The sequence below is a fragment of the Ambystoma mexicanum genome, chromosome 2q, assembly GCF_040938575.1.
Source record: "Ambystoma mexicanum isolate Mex_15411 chromosome 2q, UKY_AmexF1_1, whole genome shotgun sequence".
Classification (NCBI taxonomy): domain Eukaryota; kingdom Metazoa; phylum Chordata; class Amphibia; order Caudata; family Ambystomatidae; genus Ambystoma; species Ambystoma mexicanum.
The window spans coordinates 300,044,434-300,072,119 of NC_090924.1; the positions used below are offsets into that span (position 1 = coordinate 300,044,434).

The 27,686-nt window shown below is 41.6% G+C and overlaps 1 protein-coding gene across 4 annotated transcripts in view; it reads left to right on the forward strand.

The window, feature by feature from the left end:
* Window positions 1-27,686, forward strand: part of LMF1 (lipase maturation factor 1) — a 2,253,577-nt gene that overhangs the window by 2,019,334 nt on the left and 206,557 nt on the right. For all 4 annotated transcript variants that reach the window (XM_069647258.1, XM_069647257.1, XM_069647260.1 and 1 more), the window contains one exon: window positions 27,007-27,190. In XM_069647258.1, coding sequence (XP_069503359.1) covers window positions 27,007-27,190 — 184 coding nt within the window. The remainder of the gene's footprint in view (window positions 1-27,006; window positions 27,191-27,686) is intronic.

Sequence of the window (27,686 nt, forward strand, 5' to 3'; positions counted from 1 at the left end):
TTCAACAGACTTTTCTATTGTTCGTGGTATCATCATCTCGTTTTTCTTTAGGTGGAGTCCTGAATATTCTCTGGCCATCCATTCCTAGCACAAGGACCAGGATCACAGCTTTCCTTCTAGGGCCTGTTTTCTCTAGACCTTGATCCTCTAACTGCACTGCGAAGCTGGCTGTTCATTCAGACCCTCCAGAAAATTGCGGCATGAAATGGAAAATTTTGCGGCACAAAAAAGAAAAAAATTGCGGCACACAACTGTGTCTTTTGCGGCATTTTCTAATGTTGAAAAATATATCATTTAACATCTTTTTTAGCCTAAAACCAAGTAATTGCAAGGCTTTTGTTAGTGAGGAACAAAATGTTGTGTTCTGTCTGGCCACGCTCTGTAGGACAGCCAGATCGAATCAACACAGCCTAACATTTTGGATTGTGGTGGGGGAGGGGGGGATATTGCCTGATCAGCTCCATGGAAATGGTGCTGCGCCACTACTTCCAGCAGACAAGTGGAAAGCAAATAAACAGATAGGCTTGAATTCAAAAGTGTAACCCTGGTTTAAGCCCATAGGTTTGATTTTCGCTTGTCCTATGACCCCAGGAGAGAGGGGGAACAACTCTACACTTCTCCATGGAAGGAATCCGTGAGGCCCAAGAAACAGGGGCAATGCAGTGGCAGTAACTGCAAGCCCATAATACCTAGCCAAACAATGAACTCTCTTGGGTGGTCATCATTCCTTGGTTATGCCACCCACACATGGTGACTTAACACACCCACAAACAGAAATGACATCACAACACTACCAGGGGTCAAGTCCTACAAATTAAAGTGGGGGGACTCATCAACAAATGCAATGGCATGTGATGTCATCAGAAACTAGCATATCAAGGTGAAATAAGCATATATCATTAAATTGGCTTTGCATAACCACCAAAATTGCACAGGATGAATGGCATTTGCCTTTCATAAATTTAAACACCCAATTTTGTGCGTAATTGGTGTCATACAGCCCAGCCTTGATTGAAGGCTGGGCTGCATGATACAAACGCTCGTAGCTGTATTCGTTCCAAATTGCTTTACAATTATTGTAAAGCAATTTGAAATGAATGTAGCTACGAGAGTCTTCAATTGGAATCATGCAGCCCAGCCTTGATTCAAGGCTGGGCTGCATGATACAAACGCTCATAGCTGTATTCGTTTTCAAATTGCTTTACAATTGATATCATGCAGCCCATGATACCAATTGAAGACTCTCGTAGCTGTATTCGTTTCAAACTGCTTTACAATAATTGTAAAGCAATTTGAAACAAATACAGCTACGAGCGTTGTATCATGCAGCCCAGCCTTGATTTCAAATTGCTTTACAATAATTGTAAAGCAATTTGAAATTAATACAGCTACGAGAGTCTTCAATTGGTATCATGCAGCCCAGCCTTGAGGCTGGGCTGCATGATACCAATTGTAGATTTGCGGCAGAAAGCATTAAGTTTATGCTTTCTTTTCCGGCACTGGACAGGAAAGTAATTTACTTTCCTGTCGAGCGCCAGTAATGAAAACAGTCCAGTGGCCTCTTTGGGTGCTCTGAGTTGGGGGCAGATGAGCGGACAGGCCAGTGCTTACCTGGCTACGCTTCACCAACTCTGTCAGCTCGGCAGGGTGGGCACTCAAAGAGCCTTGGAGGTGCCTGGGGTCACAGCCAAATGCTGTGCAGCTCCCAGGCCTGCGTGACCCTCCCCCAATCCTGGGCCTGCAACGCAGAGCCGGAGGTGTTAACCCTCAAGCTGCTGCAATCAGCAGTCAGCTGTGTTCGCTCTAAATCATTAAATGGATGCAAAAAAAGACACACTAAGCTAACGTGTCTTTTTCGCGCTCATTTAATGATTTATAGCGGCAATTGCGGGAAATGGCAAATTTTGCGATTTTTTTGCAAATCGCAAAATCGCCATAAGGTGGATGGTCTGTTCATTGTTGCCAAGAGATGCTTGGGGTCCCTGGCGTTGGCAGGCATGCTGGCCAGCTATTTCTGGCTGTTACGACCGTCCTCGTTGGATGACTGTGGCTGGTTGGGGCCATTTTGTACACACTGGTTGATGTGATTTGTGGGGTGTTTAATCCATCCTCCTATTGCCATTGTTGAAGTTAAGGTTTGGATAAATAAAGAGTTGTCTTATACTGAGGTGACTTTGCTGTTCTTTATTTAAGCATTAATGCTGACGAGGATGCAGACCTTTGATTAGGTGTCATAGTAAATCGGAGGCGCTCTCTGGGTCACTCCTCTCTTTTTCCTCTCTTGCCACCTCTGCCCGCTCTCCCAAGTACTCCTCGATCACCATGCCGAAACGTATCGCGCAGTGGGACTTGCAGGGGAGCTCAAAGTTGAAGGGGACACCACACATCTGCTAGTCAATGAAGAACCCCACTTCGTGGTGGGGTTTGGTGGGATTGGTCCCCCAAAAAGTTTTTCTTACACAATTAGAGCAAAACAGTGCGTTATAAGTACTGTGGGATGGTAACTTTTGGCAAACCTACGAAGGATACAACAAACTATTATAGAAAAGAAGTGCTAAACAATCTATTCTCAAGCACTTTGTGGTGGTTACATTTGGCAAAACTGGATACAGATATAATTTAAATACCACTTTCCAGGAGGTAACATGAGCATCAGAGGTAGCGACAACTGTTGCTGCTGTTTGAGCACGCCCAACCCTAAATGTGAAAGAAAACCCCAAGTAACATTAAGGAGTGGTGATACTTCCCTCTTCCCCCACACAGCATATGCTGCTGAATTTTTGTTTGCAGGTTTTCATTGCATGAGTTGTTTTTAATGACATCAGTGGTCTATACTCTGTTTGCCACTGAAAACACACAATAGCTTCAGAATTCACTCTTAGCGTACTTCATGAAATATAGCGCACGTTTGTGTCTGAGAATCTATAATTGCCCCATTGTCCGGTCATTTATTGATCCACAATCATGTAATGAATTGCCCAAAACCAGGCTTACAAATTGCGACACTGTTTATTAAATATCCTGTAATTGCATAATTAGCAGAAGTGCAGCCATAATTGTCTTAATGTCATTGTCATTAGATCATGAATCACTTCTTTCAAGTTCTTTTGTGGTTCTGTATATCTTAGGTAATGTCTCTGTGTGCTTGGTGGCAAAGTGAGTGCCTAAATGCTTATCATCTACTCGTCTAATCACTGAATGTCTCATCAGGACATCGCCACAAGATGCTCAGATTACCAAACCCTTATTCAGCGTATGTGGCATGTATTCTGAGAATAACCTTAATGGGCTAAAACCATGCACACAGGAGGAGCCTGCCCTGACTACACCTGCGCTGTTGACCATCAGCTGAGCCCCAGCCCCTTTTCTGTTCCCAATATATTTACCCTTGTGCTCCCACACCCATATAGAGTGTCCTCTCTCCCTGCCATTGAATGCTGCCCAAACTCCTGAGGAAAATCCTCTCCTCAGACACTAAGTTCATTTTAGAAAAATGTGCTTGCACTCCCTTTTTTTTATAGAGCGTGCACCTCCACATGCTCCATATTGCTCAAGAGTAGTATTATTTCTAACTCCTGTATGACATTTCCTCTACCTCTCAGATGCCCAGACGCTCTGTAATTGTAACTGGACCAGACATCTGGGGGAGATCCAGGCGTTGGGATGCCATCTGCACCCAAGTGACCCATAACCAATTCCAGAGATTACATTTCTGTAAGTTCTGTATGCCTGCAGTGTCAGGGACTCTGACTTCCTGATCCATGGTACAGATTTAAAGAGGACACAATTCAGTATGGTGAGAATGAGGAGGGCAGTGATGAGATGAATGAGTATGCCCTCCAGAAGACATGGCACCAGGAGTTTTAACACCATACTTCATCTCTGTCTACCACTCCTGCGAACTCAAATACTTCTTCCTGGGATGAGATAGTCACCACAGTAATCACTGTGGTGCCCAGCTCCTGAAAATGAATAGATGAACAGTTATTCAGCAGGTGATGGTGTCAAAGGGTGATGGGGAAGACCATGAGGCCAACCTGAAAGTTGCATGTCAAGGAGCAAGCTAAACATGCAACTGACCAGGTTCCCACCAGCTATCCCCACCCCATAAATTCATGTTCTCTGTTGGTCCAACCTCAGCTGCCCTGTTGACCAAAAATGAGTTGATGAAGCAAGTGGCTTTACCCAAACTGGAGAGTTCCCCAAGGCATTGTAATTGCATAATCTTCTTCAGTTCCATTGTCAATCCAGCGCACTCTCATTTCAATGCTCAATTTGAGAATAGATCATATAATCTGGTGAGAGAGAGACCCTTTGATCCTATCTGTGATGAATCCTGCAGAGTACTCACAGAATCCCAGCCTAACGTCTCCTCCTAGGTGGCCAGGGGATGGCAGCCGTTACCTGATCTTAACCCTGGGGCGGTATTAGCCAGGTGGATCTCCTGGGGGGAGAAGGCCACCAAGGGAATAGGATGACTCCTTTGGAAGAGACACAGTATTCATCATCATCGGAAGGTGATATTTCCATAATACTGGAATACCTAATGGCTTGTTGTCAAAGTAAGACTTTTATCCCAAATATTACCCACATTGTCAATAGTAAAAGCCCTTATGGTCAACATGGGAATTATATACTTAAGGATCAGAGAATAAATATCACTATTTCTGATAGTTATGATTTGCCCTTAGGTTTGAACTCACCAGAGTATGCTGCAGACTCCCTGTGCAGACTCCCTGTGTAGAAGTCATGGGCCGTGGGAGTGTGTGTGTCAAACGTCCTGGACCCGACGAGAAAATAAGTACCACGAGCAGCAGCGGGTTGGACAGAAGCGCAGGGAGATACCAGTGAGTTGGCTTTCATTAGGTAACCCCAGGGCGCTCCGTAATAGATCGCTGGCTGCCATTAAACCCATTGAATACTGAACTAATGAAATGAAGTATTTTTGGCGCAACACTCTTATTGAAAGAGACCAAGTGGGGAACTATTGTAATCACCATTGCCAAAGTAAAGAGCGGGCAAGATTTTAGCAAGATGAATGGAATCTACAAAGAGAAAGATTACTTAAAAGGGAAAATAATAACCTGCATTGCCTAAGCCAAAGAAAGGCAATTACAAACAAAAGAGGATACTGTTTCCCTAGTAGTGTGCAAAAAGGGAGATTACTTGAAAGGGAAGAAGACAACTAGTATTGCCTAAGTCAAAAAGGGGCAATTGTAAATAAATGAGGATACAGCTTTCGTAAAGGGGGAAACCTGAACAAGAGACATTACCAACTGCTAAATGATGTTGTAGAAGGAGCGCAAAGGTGGCAGAAGAGAAACACTTCTTGTAGAAATCATCAAGGGGGAGAGGAACATAACCTTCATTGCATGTGGCAAACAAATCCGTGCAAAAAACAGCATCTATGTGTATTGTATCCTTATGGAAGTAGTTGTTAACTTCAATGTTGTTGTTGAAAGTCAAAGACTTTTGTAAAGGTTGAAGTAAGCCTTACAACAGAGTACTTGTAGTATTGGTAGGAGTTTTATCCCGGCAGACGAGTATACCAGGAAAGGGTCTATTAGTGGTTAGTCCTGGCAGGTTAGTGGACCAGGATGAAGACATTGAAGTTCTGCAGTGTGGTGGCAGGTTGTTGTGGAAAGAAAGTTGCAAGTCCACTAATGTGTTATGATGACCTGTGGTAAAACCATCCCAACAAGACATTATTGTTTATGAATATGAAATGTGAAAGTTGTTGTTCTATAAAGAAGAGAAGACCTATTGTATTGTGACTAGAAGTGTGAAGACAAAGTATTTTTGGATTATTAAGCAAGAGCTTTTGGAAGCATTGGACAACCATTTTAAAGAATGATAAATCTTGTTTAGCAATACGACAATCCAAATGTCAAGTGAATGACTCATGTAGTGAAAATAACTTTGTGCTGCATTTGGAAAAGAACTTGGCTATTGAAAATAACTATTTATTGGAACTTTTGGTTTGGAAAATCCTACATTAATCCTGGGGAAGGGGATCCGACCCAAGTTACAAGGATACATAGTTACACAGTCTATGTTTGAATATAATTGTTATTTTGTTGAGGTTATCAGCTATGTGATACCTGTACACACAATTGTATTGTATGTATAAGTGTGAGGGACAGATACCTGTTGATGTTAGTGTTTTCTTTTAGTCTTAGTTTGATAGGCAGTGAAATCCTCAATAGGTTAGAGAAATTGAGGCATTTTCGCACCCTTATTATTTAATAAAATGGCTACTTGTGAGAAAACTATCTTCTTGTCTGCCTTGCATTTCTGACCCCTCACATACCCCATACAAGTAACACCAAAGAAATAACATTGAACCTAACACTGTATTCTACATGTTGTCACCCCAGTTCTTTGTGGACATCATAGGTTGGTGCAGTTGATGGAAGACCTAAGACTCAGCAACAACTAATCTTTTCTTGAGTCTGAAAACCAAAAGGATCCCCAAAGCCCCATGTGCCGGCCCCATAGAGTGCAACAGAAACCACATTGGCCTCATAGATCCTAAGTATGTAGTCCACTGGTTGGGATATATATATATATATATATATATATATATATATTACAAAAACAGATATTCCTACCAGTAGTTTAGGCCATTCTAATCTCTGATTTTCGGAAATGGTGTCCTTTGTGGAGAGTTTTGTGGAATTGTATTCCCAAATAATTATGTGAGCTCACCCACACAGTAACCTTATATTCTATCATAAACTTCAAGCAGGGATCTTTTTCCCTCTTTTTATGAATGCCACTATAGCTGATTTTAAATGTATGCCCAGTTTGGACATATAAGCAGTGTAAGTGCTGATTTGGTTTTGCAGGCCAACTGGCGTTGTAGTTAATAGCACCAAATCATATGCGTATGCTAATACAAGGTTTCTAACATTATCAACAAAGGGAGAATTAACATCAACAGCCACTGAGTACCCTATACAGTAGGGGTCTCCAACCTATATGATAGCAAGAGCTACTTGTGGTTAATGGCCGGTAGGCGAGAACTACTGTAGTAGTGATGTCTAGGAGTATGAGAATGTGTACTAAGATGTTTGTGGGCGGTTTATTTGCTCTTTAAATAAAACAGGAATAACATATGCATTTACCATGATATTATTAACTTCAAAACATCTTTATTTCATTATTTTGTATTAGTAGCTGTCTCCTAAAAATTGTCAAGCCTATCAGAATGTAGGAAACCAATCAAGACATTCAATGTGAAGGCTGCACTGCATGCTATCACCAGTGCTCAGTAATCCTGTGTGTAGCTTGAAACAGTAAGAGCACTCAGATGTTGTCAGGCGGGATCAAAGTTTTGATTTCATGAAGTTAATGTCAGAAAAGAGCAGACTTGCAGACCTAGACAATCGAATTGGCTGATCGTGCAGTTACTCTCCTTGCCATAGTGTTTGCATCTAACTGCACACCAGACATAAGAGTGTCTGAGGAGTGGAGAACAGAGAAAGGAGAAGGTGCGATGGGTGCAGTAAAATGGCATCAGGAAAGCTGCGCAGAGAGTGCAGGGAGCGTGAGCTTGTCCCTGCAAATAAAGTCTGCTTTCCCCACTTCGTGATTGCACAATTAGGAATCCAAGGGTGCTAATAGAATATAGACACTTGTGGAGGATCAGAAGAAGTATGCAGACCCAGTAAAGACATTTTCACTAGTTATTTCATTTACAGCAAAATAAGGCCTAACTTTCCCTATGGCTACGGGATGTTCTATAACTATTTTTTAACTAAGGTGCACACCAGTCAGTGTGAAATGTCAAAACAAGTCCGCCCACTGTCCAAATCTAACCTATCTGACCCTAGCACTACTATAACTAACTAAGGCCAGGAGAATGTCTCCCTTCTCCTGGTTGCTGTGTTTCGTCACAGGGGCATTATAGAGTCTATTGTTGCAGTTAATAGACCGTACTTAAATAGTCTCTCAGGCTCTTCTGAATTAATTTCTGCAGTTCTTTTAGGGGACTGGTTGGTTCCCTTTCCTCCGTCTTATAGATTAATATCAGAAGTATCCGTTCTATGACATTAAATGTTGAAAATGAATGATCCTGTAGGTCGCTGTTCCACCACACCCTCGTGTGGAGCAAATATCTTGGATAACGTGCAAACTTGACCTCTAGTTTTGTTTGTCGTTTCGGGACCGGTTGAGAAACAACATTTTTTGTTCCCCTTCTCAGTGAACATGGTTTACGGCTTAATCAGCAGGCACCATCTCGCAAAAATCCTGTGGAAAAGTAATTTCACCTGATGCGGCAAACATTTTTGTTTCCTTTCCCAGTGAACATGGTTTATGGCATTGTAGAGCTTGTTTACAAACAACATTTTTTGTTTCCCTTCCCGGTGAACACGGTTTACGGCTTTGTCGGCAGGCACCATCTCGCAAAAATCCTCTGGAAAAGTAATTTCACCTGATGCGGCAAACATTTGGAAACTTCTGGAATGCTACCTGCCATCACCTTCGCCTCTCAGTTCCTTTCGCCTCTCATACATTTTTTGTTTCCGTCCCCTGTGAACATGGCTTACGGCTTCGACAGCAGGCCACAAACCCACAAACTAATTTTTTCTTTTTCTGAAATACAGGTAAAGGAGTGCAGTGTCCAAATGACATTAAGCCAGTAATGCCCAGAGGGTCCCAACAGGTAACTTTGCAAAATTTGGTGCAGATTGGTGAGACGGTGTGAAGATGCTATGCTAATGACATGCAACTTTTTCTCTTCTTCCCTACATTTGCTCCCGCTATTCACAATAACTTATCTTCCTGCCTACTTGCTATCTAATCATGAACGTCGGAACCACTTTCTTGTTCTAAACTCCTCAAAAACTAAAGTTCTTTTCTTCCCTGTCGCCACTATTTCCCACTTCCCCTGCCTCTCCATCTCCTTTTCCCCTTCTTCTTTACCTCTCTTCAGGACTGCTCGCAATCTCAGTCTTTGCATTGATACAGACTTAACCTTTTCTCTCCACATTTCTACTATCTCTGTCTTGTTTCGTTCATCTTTTTGATATTCGTAAAGACTGCTTTTTTCTGAACTTTGGCGCCATCAAACTCCTGATATCATCTTTAATTTCTTCTCACCTTTTTTTACTTTTCTTCTACTCTCTTCGTTTGGCCCCCTCTCAAATCCATTTTGACACTTCTATACCACTTCTCTACCAGTTATCTCCCGCAACTCCATTTCACAATCTCTTTCTTCGCTTGGTTGGCTGACTTTTCCTTCCCGGCTCAAATTCAATTTCATGTGCATGGTGTTGCAATCCCTCCTTGTTCTTCCTCCCTATTATCTCTCATCATTGGTCTCCTGCATTGCTCCCACTCATTCCCTTTATTCTCAATCCCAGTTCCTGCTATCAATCCCTCATCCCACTTGTGCCCAATTCCGGTTTCACTCATTCTCCCTTCATGCTCCCTACCATTGGAATTCTCTCCCCTCACCCTTTCGTTCTACTACCTCTTACCCTGCATTTTGTACTTCTCTAAAGACCTATCTTTTTCAATCTTAACTTCCTACCTCTAATTGCTCTTAACCTAACTAATTCTTACTTGATTGTACTTAAGTCTTACCTGGAAACATTTTGTAATCTACCAATTTTTCACCTTATTTTGCTGTAACCATTTTTATGTTCAGCGCTTTGGAGTAAAGCACACAATACATGCTAAATAAATGCAAATATAAATACAAATTGCATAAGTAACAACGTTTCACCAAACCACAAACACATTTTAACTTTTGGTGAAATCCAAGAAAATGAATGGGGGGTCCAAATGTCATGTAGCCAGTAACGTCTGGAGGGTCCTAATAGGTAACTATGCACAATTTGGTACAGATTGGTGAAACGTTGTGGAATTGTATAGGAACAATGCTTCACCAAGCCACAAATCCTGCCACAAACCCACAGCCACATTTTGACTTGTATTCCTTTAGGAAGAGATACAGCAGAGAAAACAACGCAAATTCCCAAGAGATAAAGAAGATTATGAGAATGGCCGAGTATACACATTCGCCAGGCGCTTCGATCAAATGAGGGTGCAGACGAAAACACAGAGAATGCCCACTATCGGGAATAGAGCCTCCAATGAAGACTCCACAGCCTCAGAGTCTGATGTCACCGAAAATGAAAATGAAGAACCAACAGTGCGGCTAAAGTTTTTAGAAAAGATGCGCTTGCTTTGTCAGGATGGGAGGACAAACAAGCAGACTTGAGGAAGCAAAATTTGGGGACAAGGACGAGGAGGAAGACAAAAATGAGGAGGGGGCAGAGGGGCAAACAAACCAACAAAGAACACCTCAGGGAGATGACTGTGCTCTGGAAATTGAAGGAAACGGCCATAGAGGCAAGCCTGCAAATCTCAATTGTCAACCTGTCCGGACATATTTTAACTGAGTCGCAAAGCTCGGTACTGAGTTTGGGTCTTAACTTCTGCCCAGCACCAGAATTCGACTATCCACAAACCAGGATAGATTTTGATCAGTATATTCGGAAGATCAGACTACGTAAATTCTTCACAATCAATCCCACCAAAGAAAAACAAAAAATTATCCAAGGAGGGTGGATTGAATTGACAAAGCAAGATTTGGACACTCTGTCCACTCTCATGTTCCTTCAAGAAGGGGTAGATACAGCGTCTGAGACCACCGAGATTGATCCGGGTGAATTGGACATCAATATGTACAAAACTACTAATCTTAAAACCAAATCAAAATTTGTACCACCCATCATAACAGGAAGTTCAATAGAGACTTTTCAGAGCCTGTTGATAGAAGATCTGAAAAATATGAGACCCAAAGAGGTGAAAAAGTATAAACCAAATATAGGGAAAGAATACACACAAGCCCTTAAAGAACTTTACCTCTTATCCAACTGTATCATAAAAGCGTCAGATAAAGGCCGAAATATTGTACTAATGAACAGAGATCAATATGTGCATGAGGCCAACAGGCAACTCAATGACAAAACTTGTTATGAAGAACTAACTGAAAGTCCAATGAAGAACTTGGAATCTTAAGTACAAAACTTTCTTAGTGAATGGTCAGAAAAAGGAATGCTAGAGGATCATGACGTCAAATTTCTCTACAAATCCCACTCCAGGACACCAACGATATATTTCCTTCCCAAAATACACAAATGTACTTCCAAGCCACCAGGTAGACCCATTGTCACACTTACAGGGTCTTTGCTAGAAAATATGTCAAAATATATTGACGAATCCCTGTTTCCCTTTGTTCTAACACTACCCTCGTATTTAAGGGATACAAAGGATTTTTTGTCTAAGATTAACAAACTACCATGTGAAGCATATTTTCTTTTGGCCACAATGGACGTGGTTTCTCTGTACATGTCCATAACACATGAACAAGGAATGAAGGCCTGCACTTACTATCTGAATACCAAGTCATTAAATTACACCAGACATTCGGAAATGATTACGGCCATGATTCACTTGTGTCCGACGAATAATGTATTCTTATTCAATCAAAAGTATTACAGACAGAAACAGGGTACTGCGATGGGTACTACGTTTGCCCCGTCGTATGCAAACCTCACAATGGGTTACTGGGAAAAATATGAGGCTTGGAAAGAAGGAAATTAAAGGTTCACTAACAAAGTGGTTATGTGGCAATGCTACATTGATGATTTATTCATCATTTGGAAGGGCACGTTCAACCTTAAATTCACTGAGACCCACAGTCCAAAAGAAGTAGTCTTCCTGGATGTGACGGTCCTAATAGAAGATGGGAAGATCAAAACAAAAATGTTCCGGAAACCGACGGGAGCGAATTCTCCACTACACGCCAAAAGTGCACATTGCCAAAATCTAATTTGGAGCATTCCATACGCCGAGTTCATACGCCTCCGGAGGAATTTCTCCGAACTCCGTTCCTATGACGAAGAAAGTAAAATTACAGCTTGGGGGTTCAAAAAACAATGTTACCCTAAACAAATCATTCAGAGAGCTTATCTCAAGGCATGTCAGTGTGAGAGATCCACATTATTATTGGATCGCACCAATAGGATACTGAGCACAGACAAAGAGGAAACAACTTGTCTGATATTGACAAATGGACAATCGGCCAAGACCATCAAAGGCATTACACGTAAACATTGGAATACATTGGTGGCGGATACGGATCTGAGACAAACATTGGGTGACTATCCTAATTTTTCATTACGGAAGTGCCAATCCATCAAAGACAAGTTAGTGAGCAGATTCATGCCACCTGAGATGACTCCATCAGCCAATGTAGCTAAACTGCAGGAAGAAGGGTTTTTATAAATGCAGAAAATGAAAGATATGCGAGTATGCGGAGGAGTGCATTACATACCTACACCCTATACTAAAAAAAACCCATCTCCATTATAGACAGAATCACTTGTGATTCAGAGTACATTGTTTATGCACTGAAATGCACTTGTAACAAATGGTACATATGGAGTACCAAGTGCAAGTTGAAGATACGCATACAACAACATATCAGAGCTATTAAAAACCATGACTCTGCATCCCCAATAGCAAAACATTTCTGGGAGAGACATGAAGGGAAGCTATGTGACTTTTCATTCATTGGTTTACAACAAGCCCAAAACGTTACAACAAGTTTAAAACGTTGGACCAAGGGGAGGAGATAGAGAAAAGTTGTTGAGGCAACGGTAGACCAGATGTATCATCGATTTTGAGAGCAAGTAACCGTCAGGACATAACTTCGACGAGAAACTTTATACATTTCTGGGTGAATGAGATATGACGTCAACCCTATGCCTGTGTAAATTACGCAGAATGTTAGGACATCATACGTTCGTTAACCTTCTGTATGCCTTTTTTCCCTTCGATTGCTCACATTTTGTGGTTTTTTTTTTACCACTCCCACCGATGGACATCGAATGGGAGTTTGTTTTTATGAAACCATCAGACACCCTTTTAAACCCAGACACAGATCTGGGATCCCTTTTAGTTTGGCCCCCCACAAGATGGTATAGTAGTCAAATTTAACAGCTAAATTGGTATTATGGCCTTTATGAGTATTCTTGCATGTGGCCCTGTGGAGGTAGAATGCACTGTGCACTTTATGATCATTACATAGGAAGATCAGATAATTGCCCCCTGGATATACGGTTGGGATTTGTATTATGCAACTGAGGAGGCAGGTAGTATTAGCCAGGATTGTGGCTGATTCTCGAATAATAAGCACTATGCACTTTATGGTATCCTGATACATCGAATCGACTGACATTGGCTATCATGAGACCTCGCAGTAGCCCTGCTTTAATAATAGACAGGGGATGCACTGTGCACCTTATAGTTACCACGTAGGAAGATCATATCACTGCCCAGTATATACATAGCAGAGATTTGCACTATGCACTTTAAGAGGCAAGGAGTTATCAGCAAGGATGGATGCTGGTACCGAGAAAGTATGCACTTTTGCAGTTTATGGTGTCCCTAATATGGTCAAATGATAGGTAAAGTCTATTGGTTCAGTGTTTATACGGGTTCACTAGCACTTTCTAGCATTGTAATGCCACTAAGGAACAATATATTCCATCCACGTACCTACCAATTTGTAGTGGGAACACAGGGCTCATACATTTATTATAATTGAATGGCAGAGAGGTTGTTCCATTACCTTGAGCAATTATATTGTCAGATAACGAAACCACTCTGTGATGGCGGGCAGCTTGCAGATAGAAAGCATGAGCATTGGGGAAGCAGTCCCAGTCCTACTTCTATTTTGACTACTATTCAGAGGAAATGATTGTGGGAAAAAGGTTTAAATGGTGTGTCTGGTTGAATGATGAAATCATGTGACCAAGCTACAAGCAGTAGCGAAACTCGTCATCGTCGTTGGATTTCCTTTTGACTGGGCGAGGGCAGGAGGTGTCCACACAGACTTTTTAGACATTTTGTTAAAATAAAGATGAAATTTTAATTCAACGTCGGCTGTGGCAAGTTTTGTGAAAACAAATGTGGGGATTACACCACTCCCGGAGTGCGGCTCAAGACGGCACTGTGAGGTCGGTGCGGAATATTGTGAATATATATATACTCAAAGAAAAAGAGAGGCGAGAGGGAAGACCGCACTCTCCGCGGATCAGATGGCAGAGTCCAGAAAGGAAAAAAGCGCAGCTCACACGAGAAAGGTCATAGAAAATAAAATTCTTTAATGAAACAAACACAAAAGTGCGTAAAAAACACGGCTGGGAAAGCAGCAGAAACAGAGGCAGGACGCCGGTGGGCACGACCTGCAGACAACGCGTTTCACGCTCAACTGAGCGCTTGGTCACGTAAAGGAAAAAAGGACCAAAGCATAGTTATAAAATCATGTAGTCCTTTCACTGTGTCAATGGAGCGAAGGATGTATGGAGGCATGGATTCAATGGCAGCCATATTGTAATGGGGAGGCAGAAAACAACCCATACTGAAGCCAAGAGCAAAGTAAGTCAAAAAATGAGGTGCAAAGTGCACAGATAATGGAGACAACCTTAGAAAATAAGGGAGGCAACCAAAGGAATGGGCTAAGCCACATGAACCAAACCGAATGCACCCCAAGTTCCACTGAGGATTCCTGGTCGAAAAAGGACAATTACACACACAATAAGTACATAGTGCACTGAAAAAGTTAGATGAGGGTTACACGTAGAGTAGAATAAAATACATGGATGGTATAAAAACAGCCTAGGTCAAATCTATGTCAGGATAAAAACAGCTGATGCATGTATAAAAAAGTTAAAACCCAAGCAGTATATCATACTGGGACTAGAGATGGAAGGCATAAAGTGCAAGTGCAAGCCAAAGTTAGCAACATGAGCTTGTGCAAATAAGCAGAATAGCAGCTTAAACATGTGCATAAATTGCAAAATGCATCTCTTAACAGTACAGTACATGAAAGAAGCAACCTGTGCAGAAAAGCAAAGCCAAAATAGCAATAGCTGCATGTGCAAAATACAACTCTACCCTATACAGTACATACTTGATAACATGAATTAACAGCAAAAGTCAACCTGACAGAACAACTGAAAATGAAATGGCAAATCTCAAAGGTACAGCCCAAAATTTCAAAAAATGTGCATGAGCTGTGGTACACTGTCACTGAAATTCAACCAAAAAATCACAATAAAGGAATAGAAACAATGAATAAACATTGTAAAAACCAAGGACTACAGGTAATATTTTAAAAATAAAGCTAATTTCCTAGAAGGTCGTGACTACAGCAGCTGAAAAGTGAGACCAATACCGGTCTCCAACAAATTGAACTGGTAGAACCACCAATGAAATAAGGTGGAGAAAAGGTAATACTAAATGGCCAAGGATAGAGCAGTGAACAGAACTTTAAAAATAGAAGGGGAAAGAGCAGCTCAAAACAAGCAGTGAAATAAGATATGGAATATCAAGAAAAAGGGGGAAGGCAGACCCATGTAGGTATAATGGTGGACCTCAAGTGCCCAAAAAAGTATATAGCTCCTCATCAAGGTTGCGACCATTGGGGAACTTGGTATCGAAGTCCAAAATAAATCTTGTCTCCAATTGTCTGAGCTTTAAAACACGGTCTCCACCCCTTGGATGGATAGGGACATGTGCCACTGCGAAAAATGTGAGCAAATTTAGGTCATTTCCATTTGTCTGCATGAAGTGTTTGGCCATAGGGTATGCGGGATCCGAGTTTTTGATCGCCCTGAGGTGCTGCAAGGTCCTTAATTTAAGCTTGCATGTGGTACTCCCAACATACCACTTCATGCAGGGACATGAGAGAACGTAGACCACAAAAACAGTATCACAGTTCATAGAATGCTTAATGATCTGATTGCATTTGGTGACTGGATGTATGAAAGATTTTCATACAGTGGCATGAGCACAGGCTTTACATTTAAAACATTTGGTGAAGCCTATGGGGGAGACCGCCAACCAATTGGTGAGAGAAGAACTTTTGTCAATGGGTGACAAAGCTAGATACTAGTTTGTCTCTAAGCGAGGGTACTCTTTTGTATGTGATGATGGGACGTTTAGAGAGAAGTGGGCATAGATATTTATCTAAAATGAGAACACGCCAATGTCGTTCAACAATTCTGCGGACATGGTTAGAAGCATTATCAAACGAGACAATAAGTCTAGGTTCATCATCAGTAGTAGTCCGATCGGACTTAGTACCATGCAATAGTTGATCCCTAAACAGTCCACGGGCCTTGGTATAGGCCATTTCTATAGTTCTGCGCTCGTATCCTTGTTTTACAAAATTCAAAGCTGCTTGGGCACAGTGATAATCAAAAGATGCCAGGTCTGTACAGTTCCTCCTATAGCGAATGAATTCACCATAAGGAATACTGTGTTTGCATGACAATGGATGGCAACTAGTGGTATGCAGAGGTAGACCGGTGTTAGAGGGTTTTTTATGTAGTGCTGTGTGAAAACCAGATCTTTCAAGGGTCACAACCACATCAAGATAAACAATTTCAGTGGTACTATGGCATTCGGTAAAGCGTAGATTAACCATGTTTGTATTTATACATTGCACAAACAATTGCCAGTCAGCTTCAGTACCCTTCCATATAACAAAAACATTGTCAATATAGCGCCACCAGGCGACAATTTGTGTGGAAAAACGGGATGCGAGCAAATCACTGAGAAAGGTAGCCTCCCACCACCCCATCGTTAGATTTGCGTATGAAGGGGCGAAGGTACTGCCCATAGCAGTCCCCCTTACCTGCCGGAAGAAGGAACCCTCAAACAGAAAAACATTGTTGGTCAAGCAAAAAGACAACATTTCCAAAATCATGGAACTATGGCCATAGTGATTCAATGAGCGGGTATCCAAAAAGTATTTGCAAGCTCCCATTCCCACTTGATGATCAATGGAGGTGTACAGGGAAACAACTTCGACGGTTGCCAAAACAAGACCATCCTCCCAAGGTGTATTGGTGATGTGTTGCAAAAAATCCTTAGTGTCCCGCAAATAAGAAGGTAAAACAGAAACAAAGGGAAATAAGGTTTCATCAATGAACTGGGCGAGGTGCTCAAGCAAAGAACCACATAAAGTCACAATGGGTCTCCCAGGTGGATGAGTAAGAGATTTGTGGGTTTTAGGGAGAAAATAAATGGTGGGTACAGTGTGGCAAGAGGGAACAAGAAATTTAACAGTATCACCCTCAATTAAGCCAATATCAACCCACTTAGTGCAGAGGTTATTAAGTTCAGACTGTATATCACCAAAAGGATTTTTTGATAATTGGGCATAACACAGTCAATCCTTAAATTGACGATTGGCCTTGGTAACATAATGGACCCTGTCCTGAACCACAATGTTCGACCCCTTATCGGCCTGCTTAATAACAACATTTGATAGACTTTGCAGTTCACCAATGGCCATAAGCTGGGAAGTTGTCAGATTATGTTTATTACTGAAGACAGTCCTCCGTAATTTTCTAAGATCACTAACACACAAATCATAAAATGATTCAATACATCCACCAACCGGAAACTGAGGATTAAATTTAGATTTATCATTGAGTTTAGTATGAACGTCCCAGTTAGGATTGATGTCAAAATCAGTGAGGTCAGCATTTAAGGGATCAAACTGGAAATCTTCAAGACAGGCCAAATCCATAAGAGATGGAATATCGGAAATAAGAAGGTCAGTACGGTCTGTACGAGAGACAGAGGGCTTGATCACAGTAGGATTTATAGAGAAGAATTTCTTAAGTTTGATCATGCGGACAAACTTGTCTAGATCTAGACGTGCCTGTACATAGTCAAAATATGTATATATATTTTTTTTTTACATGGCCTGCAGTAGCGGCCATTTAGTTATGGTTAAGTTGCTAAACCCATAGGAAGAGCCCTTTTTTGGTGTTTTATGACTTCGCTCTCCCCCCTCACCAAACTTTGCATATGTAAGTATATGGCCCACTCTGAATTTTTATGCAATGTTTGGTGAGGTTTGGTCCGGGGGGGGCAAAGTTATAGGGGGGGTCCCAAAATTTCTTTTTTTCCCATAGACTGAATGGAGAAAAAATTCTGTCACGCCTACAGCCCAAACCGCTGGAGGGATTTTCACCAAATTTGCGGCAGGAGCGGTGACTTGGTCCCAAAAGCGTGCTTTTGTTAATTTGGTGAAAATCCGTACAGTAGTTTTATTTTAAATGGCCAAAACATAAGGCAAAAAAATTAGTGATAGTATTGTCCGCTCCGCGGACTCACTTCCCTGTTCGGTCTGCGGTCAAATTTGCAGACTTTTGCGTGGTCCGCGGACATCGGGACGCGGCTGCTGATTGGGTGTTGAGAAAACATGAAATGCGTCGGTTTTCCTAAAACGCCTGCCATCTTGGATTTGCTGACTTTTTGGGGACTGCAGACAACGCGGTGAAATTTTTTTAAAAAAGCAACATTGCACTTGTCAAACTCACAAACAATCTCTGGGGATGTGGGGGGATGAGGATGGGATGGAATATGGCAAAGAAGCCAAAAAAATGGTTGTTTCATCCGCCCGACAGTCCGAAAACACTCTAGATGTCCTGGGGCAGCCCTGTGGTGTTCATGGACACTTCAGATGTCCTAGGACATCTGTACCTATTTCTGCATTACAGGGTTGGGGAAAACCAGTTTTTGGATGGCTTATAACTTTTGCGCCACTCAATGAAACTGCATGTAATTTTGCAATGTTATTCTAGAAATGTTTTGTGGGATCATGTCAAGAGGGGGCCCAGTTAGAGGGTGGTCCCCAAAATATTGTAAAGGCATATAAATGTGGTGTTATTTGACCAATCTGCACAACATTTGGCAAAACTATTTTGGATCTAGATATAAATGATTTTCTCCAGAGGAGGCGAAATAACTCTGTTGCTATTTGACGGATATGGACACATGTTTTGAGAAAGATTATAGACCCAACCTTCAATGTTTGTGTAAAGACTGAATGGATTTTGTCAAGTGGGGGCTAAGTTATATGACTATTGTATGTATATACATTTTGACACTTTTAAAAAAATAAAACATGGGCGGATTTCGAGCAAACTCATGAGGAGCATTGGCAAGGACATGAAAGCATGGTTTGGCAAATGTGCCCGCGTTTTATTTTTTGACAAGTGTCATAATGTAGGCACAAAAAATAGTCATATACCTTTGGTGACTGAGGTATAGCCTGTGGCCGTGGGCAGTGGCCAGATTGTCTGGGTCATGGCATAAGGTCATGACGCGGACAATATAGCTACTGGCCATGACCACTAGGGACAAAACATTGTGTTAAAGTGGATAAAGTACCTGGGACCGGCTATGTGGTAAAGTTATTCGAATGTAGGATAGGTTTGAAAGGAAAAAAAAGTGCTTGTGGTAATATGTTCATAGGGTTTTGCAGGCTGCCATGGCAGGGGAAGAGGGGCTGTGTACGGAGCCCCGTCTTCTCCTTCCATGCCGGCTGTCTTGGAAAAGGATTTTCTTTCCTACAGCGGGGCGCCAGAGGCCAGAGGAAGAAAAATCTGTTTTAGCACTCTGGGTTCCCGCTTTGGGATCCAGGGGTGCTAATGGCCTTTATCCCCCATTTCAGGGGCTGCAATGGACTATAAAGGTCCATAGCCTTATTTATTTATTTATAAAATGCCAAAGACCGCAGACATCAGGCAGTGTGGTTACAGTATTTGTTGAGCAAGATGAGGTGGAGGAAGACAGCTTACTACCTGCTGAGAAAGGAACAACCTTTCTGAGAGCATTGCGGCCATTGGATTTGGTGTGGTGGCGCATGGAGGTGGTCCCAAAGCAGTACTGTCCAGGTAGTCTGCGACTGAGTACAACATTGCACTCAGTGCATTTCACTTTGGTAGCTTTACCTTTGGTACACTCCCAACAGTAGCAAAGAACTGGCACACCCATGATTCGATCTTGGTGCTAGAAGTAGGCACTTACTCTACCTCATCTTCTTGGTCCTGTTCATTGTCTTTGAAAGTACTGTGCTTTATTCTGTTATGCAGGTCCTTCAGCTGGTGGTGGCTCTTGGGGAGGAGGGATGGCAATAACTGATGCCATTTTTAAGATAAATAGCAGTTTTGATGAAATTCTTCCAAGTATGTACTGTGTACTAGATTGGTAATGGATAATGAGTACGAAAAGGTGTCCTCTTTGTGATGTCATCTTTGATGTCCTGGGTGTTAGTCTTAGCAGTGCACGGTGGTGGCGCGAGTTAAGGTTGCTTAGCTTACCATAAATGGTGAATTTTGTGTTTTATTAGTGCAAACTAACCATAATGTCCCTTTAACAAAGTTTTTTCATTGAATTTCATACGTTTTTATTAGTGCAACTTAACCATAACGTCCTTTTTTCATTGAGTATATATATATATATATCTTAAATCTATTATTTTTCCACGGATAACAAACGTCCAACATATTTCTCTCCCACTTAGTGGTTTTGTGGCTCTCCTTATCTCATTAACACAGTTCTGGGTTATCGGAGTAACTTGAACACTGGGACAAGTTTTATTTAATATAATGAGTCTCGTTTGGGCTCTCCTTTCGCTCTACTATGTGCAGGGGGCTTCTCCTGGTTCTCTTGGTCTCTTGGTCTCTCTCGACTTTCCGCCCTCTCTCGTTCGTCATTTGGCATCTCCTCCCTTTTCAGTCTCATTGGCACAGTTCATTGGAGATTCAGATTTAACGGGGTCGTCTCCGTTTCTTGTTGCTCCTGATATAGGTTCACTTTTTAAAAAAAATGTTTTATTGTGTAGACAGTTTTGAACAGAAGAAAACAAGCAAAACTTTTACACATTAAATAAATACATCTTCCATATTGCATCATATATTCATATTCATCCATAAATACCTTAATACAAAGAAAATGCTGAGAATCAAGAGGAATAGTAGAGAGATAACAATGTTCATCTAACCTTTAAAATGCTAAGTCAGTAATAAGGAAAAAGAGAAAAATGTACCATCTTAAATTATGAAAAGAAATAGGATTTATCAGTTATATGAAGGAATTAGTTGTTATCAAGCTCTTCAAGCAGCCTGACATCAGTCTCAAACTGATGAAATTTCTTGTCAGCACATCTCTCTACCTGTGTTATTGCGACAATCTTACTACGACTATATCCTGCTAAGCATCTAAGCCAAAAGGATTTGCTAGTGATTTCATACATATTTTCTACAAGGTTGGAATAGTGTTGTTCATATATAGTAGTCATTCCCGTACATCTGGTAAGAACATGCCAAGCTGATTCGAGTTCTTGTTTATCACAGCAAATTCGGCATGTTCTTTCACCTGCTGGGATACCTATCCATGCACCTCTAATTTCCAGGATATCAAATCTATTAAACCTAATATCCATGAATATCCTTCGTGTTATTAATGATGGGCAAAGATTCAAATGACTTTGCATTTCTTTATATTTACAAGGCATTTTAGCAAATGTGGTCAATGATTTCATTCTTGCCACCTTCTTGTGGCTTTTACACCAGTCAAATTCTTCTGCATCCTTTTTCAATGATTTTAGCATCACACCTTCACCATATTCCCATCTAGGGGTTCCAACATAATTCTTCAAAATAACATTCATTGATAGATTTGAACTTATTCAAGGTCTTATTAGTCCCGCTTTCCAAAGTCGTACTAAATATTGATAAGAAGGAATCAGGAGGTGCAAACATAATCTTTATGTATAGCTTTGCTCTGTTGAGTTTAATCAAGGTGGCGAGGGAGATTATTCCCATTTCCACCCGGATGGCCTCTATAGGGGTATAATTACTCACTCCCAGAATTCTTTGCCAGATACAGCCTTCAATCTTATTAGCCCATACTGTCCAATCTCTATAGGAAGCCTCTAACCCATACAGAAAGGCAACAGCCAATTTCTACTTGTAGATGGATAGTATTCCACATAGGCTATATCCAGCCTTTTTTCTAGAAAAAGAAGAAATAACTCCCATTGTAGATAGAGCCTTCGCTCTCTTATTTGCATGTAGGGGTCCCTTTTCCCCATTTTTATTTGACTCAATCTCCTGGCCTAGATATTTGTAAGAGTCAACCCTTCTAATAGCACCAATGTCACAGTGGATAGCGGTTTTGTTACATCTCTTTGTTCCAAAGGCCATACATTTTGTATTATTAATGTTCACTTTTAGCCCGTTCTTTTTTGCGTAGGAGGAGACTGCTTTTGCACTGTTGCAGATGCCAATGTATGTGTTGTCAATTATAATAATGTCATCCGCATAGCAGATCCACCCATCTTGTGTGTACCAATACGTGGGAAAGCATTCATCCCCTCAGAAAAAATCTCTCCAAAGTCTGCAAAGAAAAGATTGAAAAACATGGGTGCCAGAAAGCATCCCTGTCTTAACCCCAATCTGACTGGGATGGGGTCTGATACAAGTCCCATGTTATTCAGTCTAACATTAGTGGTGTTATTCTCATACATAAGTCTACAGATGCATAACAAATGTGTGGGCATCCCCATTCATTCACATTGTTCCCACAACAACTGCCTTTTGACAATTTTAAACGCAGAGGAGAAGTCTACATATAGAATGTATAGAGGTAGTTCCTTAGAGGTTTTTGTCTGTTCAATTAGTGTATTAACCATGAGTATGTTGTCAACCGTAGAATGGATTTTTTGAAAGCCTGTTTGGGCTTTATTAAGAATGTTTTTACTTGTCACCCATGCATTTATTTCTTTAAGGGCTAGCATACAGAAAATCCTGCTGGGTACATCCGTAAGAGCCAGTAGGCGATAATTGCCTGCAAGATTTCTGTTCCCATTTTAAAAGATAGATATCATTATTGAGGTTTTCCAGGAGTTGGGCATAACTCCAGATCTCAAGATTTTTCATACATAGACATCAAAATATCTGCCCAGATGTCAATATTCTGTTTTATCACTGCGTTGCAGAGCCCATCAGGGCCTGGTGCCCTAGGGGTGTTAAGTTGTTTTATGATGTCAACAATGTCCTTAACGTAGGATCTCATAGTTTGTTATTGTTTTTTTTTCTAATGGTACAAAATCCCCTTTGAATTTATCCACATGACAGGCAGCCCAAGTATATTTATCTATACAGCACAATAATTGCTGATTTCCATTGTCATTTAGTGCTCTATAGTTTGCCCACAGTCTTTTTGTATCACCAGACAATAATATTTTAACCATTGATTGCCAGGTTACGTTTTCTCTCGATTTCTTCAATTTATATACTTATTCTTTATTTTTCTTTTCAGCAGAGAGAAAGAAATTACATTAGTACTGGTATACTTCCCAATTCTTATGGCTTTTCTCATCTTTTTCTTCTCTTTGTTTATGATTTTATCATAAGGAACAGTATATTGTTGCTTCCCCGATAGCGGCGTTAGTTTACCTCCCACAGCCATCTTTTTATACATATTACTCTTTAGCCACTCAGTAATTTCATCTGCCATCATACCAGTAAGAGTTTTGTTAGTTACACTTACACCACAATCTTGCTTTGGTGAGGTTTATATTTGACCACCCCAATTGATTTCCTTTACCCAATAGTTTCACTTCCCCAATATTATCGATTCTTGATTGTTCTATGATATTCATTTCAAGCCTACATGATATAATTGAGTGGTCACTATAGGAAGTCGCCTGGACATCAAATTGATTCTTCATGTCAAAAAGACGACTACTGAGGTAAATATAGTTAATAGTGGAGGAACTAGTACCATTTGTCCAAGTAACTTCAGCTCTATGATCCTTCTTCCCAAAGTCATTGGTCATAGACAGTTCAGCCTAACGTAGGAAATTCCTCCACCTTTCAGATTTAATGACACCTTCATAGCAAATTCTACCATCTCCTTCATTACCATTCACATTATATAGGCGGGGGCATTTATGTCCCCTCCCAAGACAATGTGAGCATCACCTTCTTTTGCATGCATTGCAGTCAAACAGGAAAATATACTCAATTGTATAGACAATGTAAGATCATGTCCAGGAGGATCGTAAACATTCACAAGTATGATCTTGAGACCAGATATATTGATCTCAGCAATAAGCATATTGTCATCAGTATCTATTACAACATATTCAGAGAACTTTATAAGATTACGAATCAGGATGGCAAGTCCTCCATATGGTCTACCATTCATGCCCCTATTTACTTTCCTAAAATAAGTCTTGTACCCATCAAAAACAGGAGATTTAAGGGGCCATGTTTCTTGCATAAAAATAGCATCATTTGCCCCCCGCAGCTTAAAGGAGCCATTCTCACGGAATAAATAGCTATGTCCCCGAGTATTCCATGAGATTATACTAAATTTAGCTCATCCTTGCTTGTTTACTAGGGGCAGAAAGGAGCACAACCATTCCCCATGCGACTTGATAACTTCATCTGTTTCTGAGGGATTTCTCTGATTACACCCCATCACTTGTCCCTCAGTTTTTGGTCCTTGTGGTTTAGGCTGTTTTTTAGGAGCTTCAGTAGCATCTAGCTCATAGCCAAATTTCTTGAGCCCAGCTTTAACACCCCTTATAAGTGTCACAACAGCCTCAGAATAACAATGGACTTCTGTTCTTCCTTTCAGCCGTAGGTCAACAAACTTAAAATCACGGCTTTTCAGTACTCGCAGCATAATTTGAGAATGAAGAATCTGGAGCAGTATGCCTCTATTTATTGGTTTGGATTGTCTCTTCCACCCTGCGGATATAGTGAAGATTTTGTTTAGGCAATTGAACAACTTTGGCACTACCTTTAGCCGTGCTTATTGGATCCACTGAAGTTTTTAGTCCAGCAGGGCCCACTCTACTCTTCACATATCTCTGTTTCGGGGATTCAATAGACTCTATACTGCTATCATTTACATTAGCACTTTGATCAAAATCAGTTGAGCTTGTACTGATATCCAAAGTTTCATTAGATATTTTTGGTGGTTTATACTGAGGAATCGCACCACCCACTAGCCATGAGGTTAAGTTGCCTGATCTCAAAGCCAATCTTTTCTCCTTTCTAGCCTGTCGCTTTCTTACTCTTTTAGAGGGAGTGGCTTTTAGAGAAGTAGCAATTGGTTGGGCAGTAGTAGGTATGGAGAGCTCTTCCAGCGATTTATTAGTTAAAGCTTTTCCTTTTTGGTCCATGTTTGTTTTTCTTTTTCTATGTTTTCCCTCTTAGTTAATCTACAGTTTTCAACATCAGTGGAGTCATGCCCGCCATATCTCCACTACTGTAGATTCAAGGTTGTCTCCATTATTTCCAATCTTTGTAGGAGGGGCAATAACCTCTAATATTGCCAGTTTATTCTTAGAAGCCTTAGCCCCCTTCCTCTCGTCCTTCATCTTGATAAGTAGCAAAGTATTTTTTTCTCTCTCTTCAACCTTCCGCCTTAGGGATATCACTGGCTTTGTGGCTCGGATTTGGAGTTGCTTTCTCCCGTCAGCAGTCTTTCACATCACCACCAAACTCTGTTCCACTGTACCCTTCACTCTCACATGCTGGCCATCCAGCGTTTCTCGCTCCGTGTCGGAGCTGGTCTGGCTTACGAGGGCCCTGCATTCTGTGACAGACCCACCTCCTTTTGCTCTACTATGTGCAGGGGGCTTCCCCTCGTTCTCTCGGTCTCTGTCAGCTTTCTGCCACCTCTCGTTGGTCATTTGGCATCTCCTCCCTTTTCAGACTTCTCGCGGCACAGTCCATTGGAGAATCAGATTTAACGGGATAGTCTCAGTTTCTTGTTGCTCATGATATAGGTTCACTTCATCTTTATGAACCTGATAAGATTCGAGTGTATTATGTAAGTCCATATAAGCCATCACCTGGATTTCATAAGGGAGTTCCACATGGGAATGGGAGCCCTTGTCCCCAGAAGGGTTGTCTATACGGTGAGGTCCCACTTGCCTCAACCGCTAGGGAGGGTGCTGTGGAGCAGGCTCACCTCCCCAGCTTCATGGGGGTATGAGGGCTCCCCCTTGGGGAGTAGGGGCAAATTCCCTCAATTTGTCACACACTGCTGATCAAGGGAGGGAGACAAAATCACATTGAACAACCCGGAACGGTTGAGCAGCCAAAGGAAGGGAAGGAGTTGAGGGGGGGGTGGGGAATTATAAGGTGTTTGTTTATGAGATACTCATGCATTCTGTCCTTACAAAATCAATAAAATATAAGTTTCAAATAAACAAAGAAACAGAAAGTTACATATATTTCGAGAAGTAGAGAAGGCATGCATATTGGTCTAAGTGCAGTACAATGTGGCTGGCAAGGGAAGGTAAGCACATGTGCAAAATACTTCCCACAGAGCCTCACCCAGTCCTCAATGTTCAAGCTCTGTGACCTCCCTCCTTGGGTTCCAGCATTGAATAGTTCATTTCTGTTTATAGAGTTGGGCTCTCGATTGGTGAGTGTGTCAAAGTTTGATATCTCAATTTAAAATGGACAGAATTCTATTTCCGTATCCCTTATTCCTGCTTTTCCTTCCCTCTCAACCCGTTGCCTTTTCCACTAAAAAAACAGTTCTGGTTGGATACACAATACTCCCCTTTCCAGACGAGCCTTGGAACATTAAGAACACTAGCGGTGGTGATGAGTGCAGTATAAAATATTCTTAACATAACATAGACTGTATGTCGCATTCCTTTATCGCCTCAGAGTCACAGAACTGGTTTCTTTGAAAATGTCAAGCTGGGCAGAGGATGGTGGAGGTGCTTTGGGAAATGGAAGGTTGAGTCCAAGAGTAGCTCTAGGACACCTCAGCAGACACTATTGAGAATATACATTGGGCCGCTGGCTGGCTCTTACAGTACTGTACAGATGGAGTTTATCTAATAGAGTAAGTACTTTTCAGATGTTGATGTGACCTCACTTCCCACTCCCAACATTTAACATGTACTGGTACCTTACCCTTTCTGTTAACCATTGAAGTGGCATCACGTTAATTGTAAACACTTTATGTAAGAATATATTGGTACCTTTCCTTATACATTTTTGTTGCATGAGGCCTTATTCAGCAACATTAGGGAAGCTATCATTTTTGAAAAGTAATATTCCGTTATTGATCTTGTAGGGTTACAAAAGTGAGAACGGAGATCATTCTGCAAGGAACATCGCACCCGAACCATGACGACCCCAGCGCTGTGTGGGAAGAATATGAGTTTAAATGCAAACCAGGCGATCTAAAGAGGAGTCCTTGCTTTCTAAGTCCATTCCAGTATCGTCTGGACTGGCTCATGTGGTACGCTGCTTTACAGGTGAGGCATTGCTCAGTATTCCAAACCGCAGAATGGAATTGATGGATTTATTATATTGTGGTATCACCCCGCCATATTGAATGCCCTGCTCATTGCTGCCCAATTTACATTCATTGGGCCACATTACGAATTCAGAGGTAACCCTGCCGGTGCTACCAGCGGGTTATCGCCGGACTTCTAAAATGTTACCTGCGCCTGACTTACCGGTGCTCGGGATGTCAGGCGCCGGTAAAATGTAAGTCCCCATTCCCAGACTCTATGGGAGTGGGGACTCGGAAACGCTTCCAGGAACAGTCTTTGTACCATGGGCGCTGCACCCGGCAGGGTCAGACCTGTTGGGCACAGCGGCCACGGCAGGCAGACGCGTAGTTTGCTGGATCCACAAAAGTGCACCTGCCTGCTAAAAGCTTTATAGGGTTGGGGGGGATCCACAAAAGTGCACCTGCCTGCTAAAAGCCTTTTAGGGTTGGGGGGGATCCACAAAAGTGCACCTGCC